This window comes from Xenia sp. Carnegie-2017, unplaced genomic scaffold (genome assembly GCF_021976095.1).
Source record: "Xenia sp. Carnegie-2017 unplaced genomic scaffold, XeniaSp_v1 HiC_scaffold_21, whole genome shotgun sequence".
Classification (NCBI taxonomy): domain Eukaryota; kingdom Metazoa; phylum Cnidaria; class Anthozoa; order Malacalcyonacea; family Xeniidae; genus Xenia; species Xenia sp. Carnegie-2017.
In genome coordinates, this window is record NW_025813484.1 from 9,287,300 (window position 1) to 9,303,600 (window position 16,301).

General features: G+C 34.2%; 2 protein-coding genes and 1 long non-coding RNA gene across 10 annotated transcripts; 1 reads left to right on the forward strand and 2 right to left on the reverse strand.

Moving 5' to 3' along the window:
* Positions 1-3,926: 3,926 nt before the first annotated feature.
* On the reverse strand, positions 3,927-9,528 carry LOC124444219. Of its 8 annotated transcripts, XR_006947889.1 has the most exons (14): positions 9,320-9,528; positions 8,434-8,486; positions 8,208-8,341; positions 7,680-7,800; positions 7,362-7,439; positions 7,033-7,090; positions 6,449-6,493; positions 6,199-6,366; positions 5,617-5,696; positions 5,443-5,489; positions 5,127-5,184; positions 4,722-4,791; positions 4,562-4,634; positions 3,927-4,414 (listed from the first exon to the last, which is right to left on the reverse strand). XR_006947889.1 is itself a non-coding variant. In XM_046994807.1 (6 exons), the coding sequence occupies exons 1-6, from the start codon at positions 9,335-9,337 to the stop codon at positions 7,432-7,434; spliced, it is 366 nt and encodes a 121-aa protein (XP_046850763.1). In that variant the 5' UTR covers positions 9,338-9,528; the 3' UTR covers positions 7,097-7,431. The 8 variants fall into 8 exon arrangements, 1 of the variants encoding a protein (XP_046850763.1); XR_006947888.1 differs by lacking the exon at positions 7,033-7,090; XR_006947892.1 differs by lacking the exon at positions 7,033-7,090 and having other exon boundaries at positions 5,617-5,731.
* A 66-nt stretch (positions 9,529-9,594) lies between these two features.
* On the forward strand, positions 9,595-11,175 carry LOC124444218 (E3 ubiquitin-protein ligase MARCHF5-like). Its single transcript, XM_046994806.1, has 3 exons — positions 9,595-9,776; positions 10,023-10,713; positions 10,782-11,175. The coding sequence occupies exons 1-3, from the start codon at positions 9,727-9,729 to the stop codon at positions 10,890-10,892; spliced, it is 852 nt and encodes a 283-aa protein (XP_046850762.1). The 5' UTR covers positions 9,595-9,726; the 3' UTR covers positions 10,893-11,175.
* Positions 11,176-13,323: 2,148 nt separating this feature from the next.
* LOC124444221 lies at positions 13,324-13,979 on the reverse strand. The gene is made up of 2 exons (XR_006947893.1): positions 13,748-13,979; positions 13,324-13,622 (listed from the first exon to the last, which is right to left on the reverse strand). It is a non-coding gene; the product is annotated as an uncharacterized LOC124444221 (long non-coding RNA).
* Positions 13,980-16,301: the final 2,322 nt, after the last annotated feature.

Here is a 16,301-nt window from a genome sequence, read left to right on the forward strand (position 1 = left end):
TGACCAGGTGTCTTCAACGAACTCTCTGGTCTAGTGGATAGACACAACCTTTCGAGGTTGAGAGTGGAGGTTCGAACCCTGTCTGGAATAAGATGTAACTATGCTAAGGATGAATAAGAAGTAGGAAAATAAGGAAATAGTGCTGGTTAATAGTACAAAAATGGGATTTCTATTACTAAACTTTTCGAGAATGGAATGCGACACTTAGTATAAATTCAGAAAAAAACGCTCTCCGATGAGAAGGAGAGCGAAGAAAAAAAAAAGATAGGATCCCATGCAAAAAACCACTCTTAAAAAAACTAAGTCTTTTGCTCAAATTTTTATGACTCCTGTGATCAGGGAGTTATTTTTTTAAATTTTGAAAAGTCAGGAAACCCAAGAGCAAACAGAACGCCCTAATCATCCCTTTCTTACTTCCAGGCACTCGTTCCTCAGTTCAACTTTCTGTCTTCCACATCTGCCGCGTACACCTGCCAAGTGTGTTGGCAGAGGGGCGAACCAAGGATCTTGTGCACCGGAGGTCATTGATGTCGAACTAAACGCCCAACATCGGCCAGTTGAGCTAACCGCTCATCATCGAAAGCTCTATGTTTTTTGGAGTATTTGTTAAATTTTTTACAATGTGAAGCGAAAGAAAAGGAGATCTTGAACCTTAGATGGTCTTGAACCCGAGAAGGTGAGAGCACTGCACCGACATCTTTACCACTCGGCCAGACGGGTGAATTGGAAAACCGTTTAAAACATGTCAAGTGTTTCTGACTAAACAACATTGCCTTCTTTTCTCTTGAGGCTCACATTTAATACTGTGTTTATCTTGTTCTTCGTCACCATCATTGCAAAGATGAAGAAAGAGACTTACTACGCATTATAGTTGTTCAACTCTAACATTGCAGGAGAATAAATGATATAAGCGAAAGGAGGAAGACCAATAAAGTATGCACAATGTCAGACATTGCATGTGGTGAATCAAAACAACAACGCGCATGTTCGTAGTCAATTTAATGGCGCTGGGAGTTTCTAACTTGTCTGTTCAAAGTTAAAGAAAATATTTTTTACCATCATGCATGATAATATTGTAATGGTTTGTACAAAAGCATATGGTTCCTACAGAACAGTATCCACTTACTAATTTTACAATCTTGCCATGTCTTGAGTGTCATCATTTAACATATAGTCAATGTAATCAATATAGCCAATGCGGTTTTTGTCTACATTTGTGTCTACCTTCTTGTCTACCTTTGTGTCTACATTTTCATAGGACAAAGTTCTCATTTTGTTGAACACGACAATTGAAAAATTAGTCATTTCATAGTCGAAAGTATTCGAAGTAATCGAAGGTAGTCAATTCACGCGATGCCATGTGGTAAATCAGGGCAGTGACGAGCATGTCTTTGGTCACTTTTTTCGATGCAATGGCGTCAAGATCATTTGACTTTATGTTTGAACTAACTGAACTATTTTTTATCATCATATGCACCAACCATATCCTTTTCAATGTTGGTTTTGGTTGCACACAAACAAAAGTTAAATAGCAAGGACAAAGAAACCTATGAAATGACGTCGTTTTATGATATCGTCTTTTATGCAATGACAACTTTTTCTCTTTTATGTAATCGATTACATCTTTTTCTCTTTCTATTCATGCATTTTCACAAATTTTCACACTTTTTCACAAAAACACAAGAATTCATTGCATTGAATTCGGTGAAATATAGTGTGAAAAAAATGTGAAAATTTGTTAAAATGTACGAATTATAGTCTTTTTGTGAAAAAATGTGAAAGTTTGTGAAAATGCGTGAATTATAGTCTTTTTTGTGAAAAAAATGTGAAAGTTTGTGAAAATGCATGAATTATAGTCTTTTTGTGAGAAAATGTGAAAATTTGTGAAAATGCATGAATTATAGTCTTTTGTGAAAAAATGTGAAAATTTGGAAAATGAATGAATTATAGTGTGTTTTTGAAAAACAGGTGAAAATTTGTGAAAATGCATGAATTATAGACTTTGTGTCTACCTTTGTCTCCAACTTAGTGTATACCTTTATGTCTACCTTTGTGTCTACCTTTATGTCTACCTTTATGTCTACCTTTATGTCTACTTTTGTGTCTACCTTTATGTCTACCTTTATGTCTACCTTTATGTCTACCTTTGTCTACCTATCTATCTCTACCTTTATTTATGTCTACCTGTATGTATGTTTACCATTGTATGTTTAATTGTTATGTCTACCTTTGTGAAAATGATTGAATTATAATCTTTGTGAAAAAATGTGAAAATTTCTGAAAATGCACATGATATCATAAAGACGTCATTTCATAGGCTTCTTTGTCCTTGCTATTAAACTCTTGTCTGTGTGCAACCAAAACCAACATTGAAAAGAATATGGTTGGTGCATATGATGATAAAAAATAGTTCAGTTAGTTCAAACATAAAGTCAAATGATCTTGACGCCATTGCATAGGAAAAAGTGACCAAAGACATGCTCGTCACTGCCCTGATTTACCACATGGCATCGCGTGAATTGATTACCTTCGATTACTTCGAATACTTTCGACTATGAAATGACTAATTTTTCAATTGTCGTGTTCAACAAAATGAGAACTTTGTCCTATGAAAATGTAGACACAAAGTTAGACAAGAAGGTAGACAAGAAGGTAGACACAAATGTAGACAAAAACCGCATTGGCTATATTGATTACATTGACTATATTTTAAATGATGACACTCAAGACATGGCAAGATTGTAAAATTAGTAAGTGGATACTGTTCTGTAGGAACCATATGCTTTTGTACAAACCATTACAATATTATCATGCATGATGGTAAAAAATATTTTATTTAACTTTGAACAGACAAGTTAGAAACTCCCAGCGCCATTAAATTGACTACGAACATGCGCGTTGTTGTTTTGATTCACCACATGCAATGTCTGACATTGTGCATACTTTATTGGTCTTCCTCCTTTCACTTATATCATTTATTCTCCTGCAATGTTAGAGCTAAACAACTAAAATGCGTAGTAAGTCCCTTTCTTCATCTTGGCAATGATGGTGACGAAGAACAAGATAAACACAGTATTAAATGTGATCCTCAAGAGAAATGAAGGCAATGTTGTTTAGTCAGAAACACTTGACATGTTTTAAACGGTTTTCCAATTCACCCGTCTGGCCGAGTGGTAAAGATGTCGGTGCAGTGCTCTCACCTACTCGGGTTCAAGACCATCTAAGGTTCAAGATCTTCTCCTTTTCTTTCGCTTCACATTGTAAAAAATTTAGGAAATACTCCAAAAAACATAGAGCTTTCGATGATGAGCGGTTAGCTCAACTGGCCGATGTTGGGCGTTTAGTTCGACATCAATGACCTCCGGTGCACAAGATCCTTGGTTCGCCCCTCTGCCAACACACTTGGCAGGTGTACGCGGCGGATGTGGAAGACAGAAAGTTGAACTGAGGAACGAGTGCCTGGAAGTAAGAAAGGGATGATTAGGGCGTTCTGTTTGCTCTTGGGTTTCCTGACTTTTCAAAATTTAAAAATAACTCCCTGATCACAGGAGTCATAAAAATTTGAGCAAAAGACTTAGTTTTTAAGAGTGGTTTTGCATGGGATCCTATCTTTTTTTCTTCGCTCTCCTTCTCATCGGAGAGCGTTTTTTTCTGAATTTATACTAAGTGTCGCATTCCATTCTCGAAAAGTTTAGTAATAGAAATCCCATTTTTGTACTATTAACCAGCACTATTTCCTTATTTTCCTACTTCTTATTCATCCTTAGCATAGTTACATCTTATTCCAGACAGGGTTCGAACCTCCACTCTCAACCTCGAAAGGTTGTGTCTATCCACTAGACCAGAGAGTTCGTTGAAGACACCTGGTCATTTTAAAGTGCCATTCCTACCTTGAAGTAATTGATGCAAAAAAAAATATCAGACCATTGAAAACTTGAAGCAAAATTTTATTACAGCATTGAGCAAATGATAATGGGAAAAAAACCCCAAAATGATTATCGTAGTAAATTTAACATGTACAATAAGTGTAGGTACAAAGAGTGAAAGCTCAGTATAAATAATATAAATTAATGTAGTATGGTCATACATGATCGCCAAAATTTATAGATATCGCTATAAATTTTCAATGACACATTAGCGTCCACATCACCGCTATAAACATAATAAAATCGTTCATTATCAGCCATGCTATTTCTATTTGAATGGAAGAAAGTTTGATACTCTAATTAAACACAATGCAAAGATGGATGTAGTAAAAATAAAGAGCACAACGACATCAACCAATGAGTGCAGTATTGCGGAGAACAATCATTGAGAAATCTTCCTTGAAAGAAAGAATCGCCATAGCATCTTTAAGAACAAATTTAGAGCTATCATCAAGCTTTATGTCACGACCAGCAAATCCACTAATTACCTTAGAAGTTACAAAGGTAGAAGAAGTGAGTACATGGGAAAACACTTCAAAAAATCTTGAAAATGGAAAACTACAACAACCCCTTCGGTATGACAGTATATAATCTCTATGGAAATATAATTTATATGAAATTCTTCAGTTACACACCTTTTCAATCAAATTAGAACGCTGCTCGCCAGTCGTGTGATCGAGCAAGAACTTGTAGATAATCATTCGTTTACTATAACGTCCATAAACACAATAATATATAACTAACTGCATGTAGAAGCCCTTCAAAAACACACATCATTTTTCTAACATAACGTACCCTGCCTTTTCTTCTCCTCTTAATAAAAACAATTCTTTTTCTTTTTTCGTTTGCTGAAACCGGTTATATACTAAAGAAAGATATGATTAATGTCAATTGAAGAGAAATCAGTAAAAACATTACGTGCTTCAGTGATAAAACGGAAAAACAATGGAACTTTGTATTGACATAGTCAAACCTTTTCAAAGAAAAGTATAAAAAAATAAAGAAGTATCCACTATCAAGATTTCCGCATGCAGCATAATTGCAGTATATAGAAAAAAACAATTATAGAGCATACGTATATCTCATATAAAGTTAAATAATTGTACTTGCTGCATGCACCTTAAGAGCATTTAAATTTACCATATTCAGTTAGAGATGAACAAGAATTTTCATTTAATAAAGATGTAATGAATATCATACCTTGCTTGTGAACTGACAATGCCAAATCCATAGTCCTATCATGTAGTGTCCAAAGATTCTTGATGAAAGAAAACATAACTTTTATTTATGAATGGGGAGTTTTAAACATAATCATGTATGTATCCAAAACATATCAATTTATCCAATAATAATTGACAAACCACAAACTAATTATTGAATAAGTTATTCACACGAAGACTTCGTGAATCATGGATCAAAGTTAAAATAGCTACATCATAGATTTTGACAAAACCTGACAAGACAACAAAACCAGACAAAACAACTAAATACGCTCATTTAATTGAAATAATTTTACCTTTTCACAAGCTCATCACTCTTCATTCTTACAATGGACTCTAACACCTACAAAAGATAATCAACAACAATAATTAAATTTTGCTCAAATTTTTTTATGACTCCCTGTGATCAGGGAGTTATTTTAAAATAATTAAATTCATATTAAATCAGCTTTCTGTAACCTTATACACACCTGTTTAATGGCTTTTCTTACAAGAATTGTTCATCCAAAAACTTGTCGTCTTATTGCAGAAATATTCATTTGATGAGAAACTGTTTGGATAAATATGAGGTATAAAGAGGTACATCTAATGTTAAAAATCCATATGAGCAACACACAATGATAATGGATAAATATGAGGTATAAAGAGGTACATCTAATGTTAAAAATCCATATGAGCAACACACGATGATGATGGATAAATATGAGGTTATAAAGAGGTACATTAAAAGTTAAACAGCCATATGAACAACACAAATGATAATGGATAAACATGAGGTATAAAGAGGTACATCAAATGTTAAACATCCATATGAACAACACAAATGATGATGGATAAACATAAGGTATAAACAGGTACAACAAAAGTTAAACATCCATGTATAAGCAACACAAATGATAATGGATGTTTTATGTGATGAGGGATATAAAACACAAGACATCCTATAACATTTTCAGGTGTATCAATAAGTTAAATCCTCAAGACTATTCTTGGAAACTTCTGGAAATTTAATGGAAACCATTGAAGGAAAATACAGAACAATCAACACTTACTGATTGTTAGACTAAAATCTGTAGCTGAACAATTATTCATACTGCCATTAGTGATGGGTGTCATCAGAAATTTTTTCACCATGGCTCTGATTATACCATTAAACAAGTAAATATATTGAGCTCAATGAGAGAGAGCTTTGGCCAAAAAATGAAAGATGTTGAAGAAGACTTTAAAGGAAAACAAATAAAAATAATAACTTGATATGAATGCTTTTATCTTGAAAACAGATAAAAAAGCAATGAAACTTACGTTGGTGATATTTGAGAACAACTGCCAATGACAAATTGAAGTGAACTAAAATACAAATAACAATAAGCTCGTTCTTCACTCACATCTGAAATAAAAAAGTTTAGCTGCTATCCTTTTCCCTGATGTTATAATCATAACCTATCTTCAAAAAAATTAATAACGTAAAAGCAATGTTGTACCAAACCAAACAAACAAACAACATTTGCATACCGGCCAGTATTAATCCCCGCCAGGGGGGTTGACCGGTCCATGAACTTTTCTACACCAAATGTCTCTATCTCTCGCCATATTTCTCATTATGCCCATCGCCTTCATATCACTGTTCACAGCATCCATCCATCTCCTTCTCAGTCTACCTCGTTTGCGGACTCCATCAACATTCATATGCAATGTTCTACGAATTTCAGCACTTTCTTCCCTCCTTTCCACATGCCCAAACCACCTCAATTGTTGGCGCGTTACCCAATTCTTGATACACTCAACATCAACTTTCTCTAATCTCTTCACTTCGAATCCTTTCCATCAACGTTACACCACACATCATCCTAAGCATTCTCCTTTCCGCCGTAAAAGCAATGTTGTACCTGATGATAATATGAGAATACATAATATGATATCCAGTGCAAAAACATGGTAGCCAATCTTTATAGGAAAATGAAAACAATTCTAATGAGGTTCCAAAAATGAGAGTGTTTCATTTCACTAACACGTAAGCAAACAAATCTTTGAATTTTTTGGGCATTTCTTGATCCATCCAATCAGATCATTTAGTTTTGCGCTTATAAATGTTTCAATTATGACAGTTAATGCCAAAAGTAGTGAAAGATTGTCTAAAGTCAAGTGAATTCCTTCTGTTTAACAAGCACAACTATTAAAAAATAACAGTACGTACACTGGCAAGTGAATTCCTAACCTCTGCTTGGTTGAAAACTTGTTGAACAAAACTTCGACTGCTGGCAATGAATTCTGTTTATTGTCTTGAGTCATGGAGCTGTCGTAAAAAAATATTGTTGTGAGCCAACAATCTTGTCAGGGGAATTTAAAAATACCATTTTTATGCTAAAACACATTATCTTAGGTAGTTTGTGTAATTTAATGAAAAACTGTTCTTGTTCATTGTTGATTTATCACTACCTACATCACCTATATTTTGGCCAAATGGTTTAATAATTGTTTCAACAAAAGCTGTGTGATATAAATATATTACAATGTTCTTCATCAATCTACGTACCACACAAAATTAACAGGATTGTCTTTCCCAATCTGCCTTTCTTTTGTAATGGAAACAGCTCCAGCTGATGTATTCCACCAATAAATTGATATATCATGTTAGGTAAGAGATGCTCAAAGGTCTACATAAAAAAAGAATATAAATCTAAGGAGCTAAATTGATTAATTACAAAGCTAACATAACGAGAACACAAGGTTTATTGTTACAAAGTCCCCTGATGCAAATTTTACTCAACATGTTTATGTGATAGTTGCAAAATAATACATTTCAAAACCTGACAACAAAAATAGTGTCATTAAGTATTAGGAAAGGTGGCAGTAATTGTTTGGAAACACAGGAAAGACAGAAATATTAAAGAAAGACAATACGTTTGTAAACTATGTAGGTCTCAACTTTGATTACTGAAAATATTATTTTCCTGAATAGAAGATAACTTAAAGAATTCTTTGAAGACCTGAACATTGAAATAAAACATTTTTTAATTGAAGAGTGGAAAAAAGCTAATGATTATAAAGAAAAAATACACACAAAGAGTCAACAGCAGCTTTGAAATCAACAGGTAAAGGCTCTATTCTCCTCAGATCAATCATGATTGATCTGAGATGCTCCACTTCTTCTCCACAGTCTTCCAAAGAGTGGGAATGAAAAAATTGAATAAGATCCTACAATATTTAATGCATGATATTTTTATGGGTAATCTGCATGGTTAATAAGATAAAATATGCTGCCTCTAATTCTATGGCAAATGACTTACTTTCAGATACTTGACCAAAAAATTTTTGGCTTTGATCTCTAGCCAATCTTGACCTAAGCAACAAATCAAATTTCCATAAAGCAATCATCAAAAACTTGTATTCAAATATTGCCAAGATTTCCTAGAAAAACTTGTTATCTTTCATTACCATTGATATGTCTGGCTTTTCAGCTAGTTGCTCTTAAGCAATTCATTTGTGTTGTTTGAAACAAATTTGAAAGCTCTTCATTATTTATCAGTTATGTTCACTAGAAGCACATAGCTATATATTTTTTTGGTTTCTTGGTTTTTATAATTTTTGAAGACTTACGAATGGCAAACAAACAATGTTCAAACACACAATTTGCTCAATTTTAGGAATTTCATTGAACTCATCAACAAAGTTGAAACTTCATAAAATGTTCACAACACAAGTATGTACCTTACCACAGTTGGGCAAGCATTAATATACATCCATTGCTTTTTGAAAAGCAAGGGATGGAATATTTTATATACACCACTTCCTATCAAGAAATACAACATCATGAAACTGGATCTATTCCAGAACCACAAAAAGTGTATCAAACATTACCCACGAAAAATTTGGAGAAGTAACACATAAACATTTGAAACTCAAATGGTCAACTTCATCTTATATCCAACTGGGGAATTATAGACAACAAGAACATTCAGACATTCAAAGCATAGTGTTTTTATATATCATGGTGAAATACTTTAACAAAAAATGATAATCCAAAAACTGTTGAAAGAGGGTTTCTGTGACAAATTTAAGATGTACAATGAATTTGTCCACATTGGAAGAACATTTGGCAAAACAATTAATTAAAATAAACATATCTAAAAATAAATTATTGAAATAAATGGTGCAATAATTTGAGATACGTACTTTACCTAAAGAATGCATTTAGGCATACAATAATGCAGCCAGTGCACGATGTGATAGTCCGTTTTCATCAAATACAGCCCATAAACCTAGCCAATAACATATTCAGACGGAATTATTATAAAATGTGAAACAAAGTTAAGCTGAAAATGTACAATTATTTATTAACTGTCGGTGTCACATTTTTACCACGTTTCTACCATTCTACCACATGGTTTCCGCAGCGCAGATTTCTGGAGCCTGAGAACGAAATGTGGGACGTTATGGATATGCTTCATTTCATCATTTACTTATGCGACAAAGGAAGCAGAAGTACATGGAAAATAAGCTATGGCTATATATAAATCCATGTTTTATCAAACAAACCAATAATCGTTAGTATTTTATCAATTACGTTGATTTTATTGAATATGTCCATTTCATCATACGATATTACAGCACAATTCAGTCCAAGCGACAGGTAAAATTCTATCAATTGTTGTTGTTTGATGACTAACCGCAATTTAAATTAAATCGTTTTTAAAGATAAATTATCGGCGAAAGCGACATGTTTGTACAAAAAAATATTGATTCCCTTAGTTCAGATCAAGGTGTTTTAATGCCATATGCCAATGATAATAATTTGACTGTTTTTAGAAAACAGAAATTAACATACAACGTATAATTATTTTATGTATAAGATAGTCTACCACCATTTTGCCTTTAGGAGATGTTGTTGGGTCTGTTTTATGTCAGAGGATGATGATCCTAGAGCTGAATGGACACATCCTTGTCGCTGCCGTGGTACTGGTCGTTGGGTACACCAAACTTGCCTTCAACGATGGATTGATGAAAAGCAGGGTGGAAATTCTTCTGTCCAAGTTTACTGTCCGCAGTGCAATACTGAATACCTGATTGACTATCCACCAATGAATATAGTTTTAACCCTTATTGAGAATGTCGATGGCATAATCAATCGGTTGAGTCCTGTGGCAACAGCTGGTTTGCTGGTTGGCTCAATCTATTGGTCAGCAGTGACATTTGGAGCTGTGACGATCTTTCAAGTTCTTGGTCAGAAAACTGGACTTCGTGTTATAGAGGAATCTGATCCAATGGTTTTATTTATTGGATTACCAACCATACCACTGACATTGATATTAGCAAAGATGATACGATGGCAGGATTACGTACTGCGAGGATGGCGTCACTTATCTCCAGGTTTGGCATTTTATAAATATTTGTTTCCTGAAGAATCTCATGAAGAACAAGCTCCTCTTCGTGAACCAAACGAAGACAGTCTAGTAGATGCTGCATCTGCTACCAGAATTATCTGTGGAGCATTATCATTCCCAACAACTGCATTATTTTGTGGTAATTTATTATTTCCCAGCTCAACAAGAATAAAGAGAATATTTTTGGTAAGTTTTACAAAGTTGTACTAAACATACAATGAACAAATTTTGATATTATTTTTCTTCAAATTCAGGGTGGATTGTTTTTTGTGCTCACAAAAGGTTTCATCAAAATGTATTATAAACAGCAGCAGTACACAAGACAGGCCAGTCGTAAGATCAGAGATTATCCTGATATGTATTGATATCAATTACAACAGATTATTTTGATTTATAAAAAAGTTACTTTTATTGTAAATCATGTTTGTGGCACTTATAAAATTATATAAAATGCACTAGTAGACACATCTTAATGGATTTAGGTTTATATAGGATAAAAATGCAATTTTGAACACTGTATATTTACCATTCATTGGAAATTTTATGATCTACATTACTTGTGTTGATGTGATAATTTGCACTAGAGATAGAAATAACCTTGTATGAACATTTATAAATATACCATGTTTATTGTTTTTTTTCCTACAAGATGGGAACTCATAATTCACTCTAATATGGGGTTGATTACTGAAGCAAGATGCGACCTGGGGGCAGGTCAATACACAAACAGGGGTGTATTAGTACTCATTTTACAGGAGGGTTGGCAATTTTTTCAGTGGAGATCCATCATTATCCCTACAAAAGTTGCGAGTACTTGAGACTTTTGTTGATTTTTAGGCTTACAAATGAGTGAACCTTGTGTAATTTTAAAAAAAATTTTTGTATTTTTTCTTAACGAATGCACACGGTTAGTAATTTATTTAAATTTTACTGTTTCAATGAAAGCGTGTATGGTAATACTCAATTGCAAACGGTGATGGTATAACATATGTACGTAATTATCTTTGAAGTTAGAAGTTCTACTTTTAGTTAGTCTTACTGTGCAGTTTCATAGGCTCTAATAATGTTATATTAATCGTCTATAGTACATAATAGCATTTGAGAATTTTTTTCCCTGCACACAAATGCATGCTTATGATTACGACGCCCCATATGTCACAACACACAGAGAGCTGTTTTTGCTTGTTACTAACGTGATTTTACTTTGGGTATTTGTTCTCTACATCTAGGCACACCTTACCTTAACATTGGTATGTTTAAATTGAACACGAACAGAAATTCTAACAGTCTCGATCTACTCGTGTTTCCTCGAATGGATCGGGAATCCAACCCAATAACCATACAATCCTTACTGTAGGTCCCAGGCATGGCCACCCTTTTTTGTTTTTCTTTAGAGAGATTTTCTAAAGATGAGGGAAACCGGCGTATCGCCGGAGGAAAACCCTCAGAAATCCAACAAGGTACGAAAGCCAGTCGGTGGATGCACATTACTTGGGATCACCTTATCTATTATTAATAGTTATCTTTACAAAAAGATTGTTTACAAGGCCTTAGTTATGTTTACAAAATTTCTTATACTGCCTTTATCTTTACAAGGTTGTTGACAGAGGTGTCCTATTGGCAATATGCACCCTTCATACTTGGAAAAAACCGAAACCGGCTCCTTTTTTACGTCATTTGTAGGACGTACGCCATTTTTTGATCGCTTTTACCTGCGCTATTTTTTTCTCATGTTTACAAAATTTATAATACTGCCTCCATCTTTTTAAGGTTGTTGACAGAGGTGTCCTATAGGCAATATGCACCCTTCATACTAGGAAAAAACCGAAACCGGCTCCTTTTTTACGTCATTTGTAGGACGTACGCCATTTTTTGACCGCTTTTAGCTGCGCTATTTTCCTAAGCGCATTCCTAGCTAACCCTGTTGATCAGTGGCATGAAATAACCGATTTGAACATCTACCTACGAACTACTCTGCACAAGAATAAGTAAACCATACCTTTGAACGATGAGACACCTGTAAAGCAACGTTAGTACCCGAGCCGAAAGAAAACTTAACGGATAGGGAACCACCTCCTGGGCCCTTATACTTTACCAAACGGCGTGCCAACCAATCCTTCTTGTGTCCAACACTCGATCACCTAGGTACCAATTTGGCACCGTTTACGTTATTCCTACCTGGAACTACATTAAATGTATCGGATAAGTTTGTCTCACTGTCTATCAAATCATCTTCCATGCATAAAATAGATGAAGATGTTCGATATGATTTCGAGACGATCTAACCCAATACATCATGAATAATTGAACTATATTTCTTCTCTGAATTATTTTCTTCAAGTTAAATAACAGTGAGTTAATTAACTTGGACATGCCACTGTCATAACATTGATTTTGACAGCTATTTAGCAAAAACAATGCCGGGTTTCATGCACCTATTATTCTGTTTCGTTTATTAGACCAACGTTGCATATTCGTCTTGATGATGCAAATCACTCATTTTTTTCTTAAAATATTTTTAAGCACTTTGACTTGTTTTTATTCGTTTTCATTTTAGCGTCTGGGAACATTTCAAATTTTGCATGGTTCAAAATTCAAACAATTCGAACTAAACGTAAAAATGATTTATAAAGCATCATCAAGCAAGAATATTTCAGACGTTTATAACTTTAAATTAATTTAATTTGCGCTATGCAGCTTGCATGCCGGATTGCGCCATGTTTCGGTCCGAAATTTTTTGTTATTTTAACGTGCAATCTGTGATTCGGATTTCGCCATTTTTGGACCGCAATTTTCTAGTTTCATAACTAAATATACATATGATTCAGTTTTAAGAAGTATAATATACGAGATAATAAACACGACCAAAACTCAAAGAAACCCATGCTTATTTCCTTGAACTTAGGACGTGTATCCTGGTGATCAAAAGAACGAAAAACTTTTAAAAATCGACATCAGACATGTATATTTTACCTTGTACAATGATAATCTTACATTATACGACAGTTTGATCAAAGTTTTCGACAATATAAGATGTATCATCGTTTTCAGGCAAATGTTTCAACCGCCAAAAGCACTGCATCACATGCACAAAACTAAAAACAACACTAACAAGAATCAAAAGAACAACTAACTTTGTTATACACTCAGCCAATGATCAATCATCTTCCTGTTAGTATAGATCACCAGGATTTTAACTAAAACACTATAAACCTGCTACCTTAAACGTCGTCTTTGGTCTTCATTCGTAGATTAACGTAATCCCCAAATGATAAATCCATATTAATTCCATAAAATCCACGACAACGATGATTTAACCCACGACAACCATAATGTAATCCACGACAGCTACGAATTAATCTACGATGACCAGAATGTGATCAACAAGGACTATGATTGTGATCAACGACGACTGTTATTGTGATCAATGACAAACATGATGTGTGTTCTTTCTTACTATAAAACAAATGAAAGAATCAAGTTTGCACAAACGTTTTCAAACTTACGAAAACTACTGTTATCATAGATAAAAACTTGGAAAGAAAACCGTTATACAAAATAATCAAAGAGCCTCTTATCAAACTTAATTAGTACTGTCCACCGTTAATGTGAAAACTTGTAACGGTTTATGCAATTTTATAACATTAGAGAATCCCCCAATTTATTTTAACGATATTTTTGGATAAAAAATATTTTTGAAAATTTTTTGCTTAATTGCAATTATTTGAAAATTTCGTATTTAGCGTGGAAAATCCCTATTTACGGCATAAATGTGTGTCCGTAATGAAAGCCAAAGCAACTGCAACGATTGGTCGATAAGAATAAATACTCGTGAATCACCTGTAGATTCGTCACCATAAGCAACCAACTGCTTCTTCGAACTTTCAGCAGTTTTGAAGGTGGCTTAATTTACGAAGTGGAAATTTCTGAAATTTAAAATGTTGAAACGTTATTACCATTGTTCACTGAAACAAAAGTTCTGTTAGGAAATTAAAAAAAAACACACCTGCGTTGAAGTTTCCGCGCAATATTGTATTGTGATTGAATATCTTCAGCGCTCCCATGTCCTGCAGCTTTACAGATGTCCTGATTCGTAATTGGACATACCACCATAATTTATGAAAGCAAGAGTGTGTTTAGTAACAAAATGTTAAATTGATTTTGACTTGAAGAACACCAGCCAACTTTGTTTTACAACAAAATCAATTTTAAAGTTGATCACCACCAGAACATTACGCCATTGCTTGTGAAACGTCCTTTTCAGTCGTCATTCGTTGATTAACGATGTAATCCAAGACAACCACGATGTAAACCACGACAACCACGATGTAATCCACCATAGCCACGATGTAAGCCACGACAACCACGATGTAAACCACGACAACCACGATGTAATCCACCATAGCCACGATGTAATCCACGACAACCACGATGTAATCCACCAAAGCCACGACAACCACGTTGTAAACAAAGATAACCACGATGTAATCTACGACAACCATGATGTAGCTCGCAAAAACCATGATGTAATTAATCGATAGAAAATACTACCATTAAAACATTCCTTTACTAGAAAACAAAGAAAGGCTCAAACTAGCATGAAGGTCATTCAAAATGACATAAAAATAACGTCATTTTTTATAATAAAACGGTGGGAGATGAATAAGGGTGGGGATAAATAAGTGTTTGGGAAAATGAGGGTTAGAGGTAGATAACGGAAGAGGGTAAATAAGGGTTAAAGGGGAAATAAACGACATGTAACGTAATGATTATCTATAAAAGATATTTACAAGAAAATTCAATACCTTTAGATTCGTAGTCATAGACATCCAACTGTCTCTCATAAACGTTCAGCAGTGGTGAAAGGGGTTTTGTTTTTGAAGGAAAATTTCTGAAATCAAAATTATTAAAACATTATTAGCTACATTCATCCAACTAAAACGATCATTTGTTTCTTACTGATTATCGGATTTATTTGTATCAATAATCACTTACAAAAATAAATGTGATGTGCGTGGTCAAGTGAATGGGTGATTTGTGGCCATAGTGAATTTGAAGCTCATCGCTGGCTGCTTATTTAAAACTTTCACACAATATCATCACCATGATAATCTTTAGTATTTCCATCATGAAGCATAACAAATCACAGTTGGACAAAGCTCCATTATTCGTGATATCATAAGCATCTTTTTTCTGAAATGCAGAGAGCACTCTCTCAAGTTAACTGTAATGCATTCGTGCATCATAAATTTTCATCTTACCTGACACCCATTCTTCATTTTTTGACGACTGCAGCATCTTTACAGATATGCTTGTGCACACTTAGTCGAAAATCACGTGCCAGTGGAAAACAATGACAAAGACAACTTTTCAAAGCTAGGTTATTCATGCATGTTAGTCTAAGCTACGTTGGTCAAGAAAAGTAGATATCATACCTAATCATACATCAGCAACTTGAAGTCTCCATTTGTCCACTATTCATTTAATTATTAATTAGAAAAGTAAGTAAAAGTATTGTTGTAAAAAGTACTCTTTGGAACAAAGCGTTCAACAAATTATGTAAAATATCTATAAGACGTCCAGAATAGTAAGAATTAATGAAAACCTCACAAGTAAATAGCACTAATCAGAAGAGGTCACTGTAGGGACCACAAGCTCACTATTGGACAAGAACAACGTAGGTGGTCATTTTGGCCACGTTGGTCAACGTAGTTGAGCTCAACGAAAGACGCTGAGCTCGCAAGAATGAATGAAGTGCCTCAACAACGAAAGAC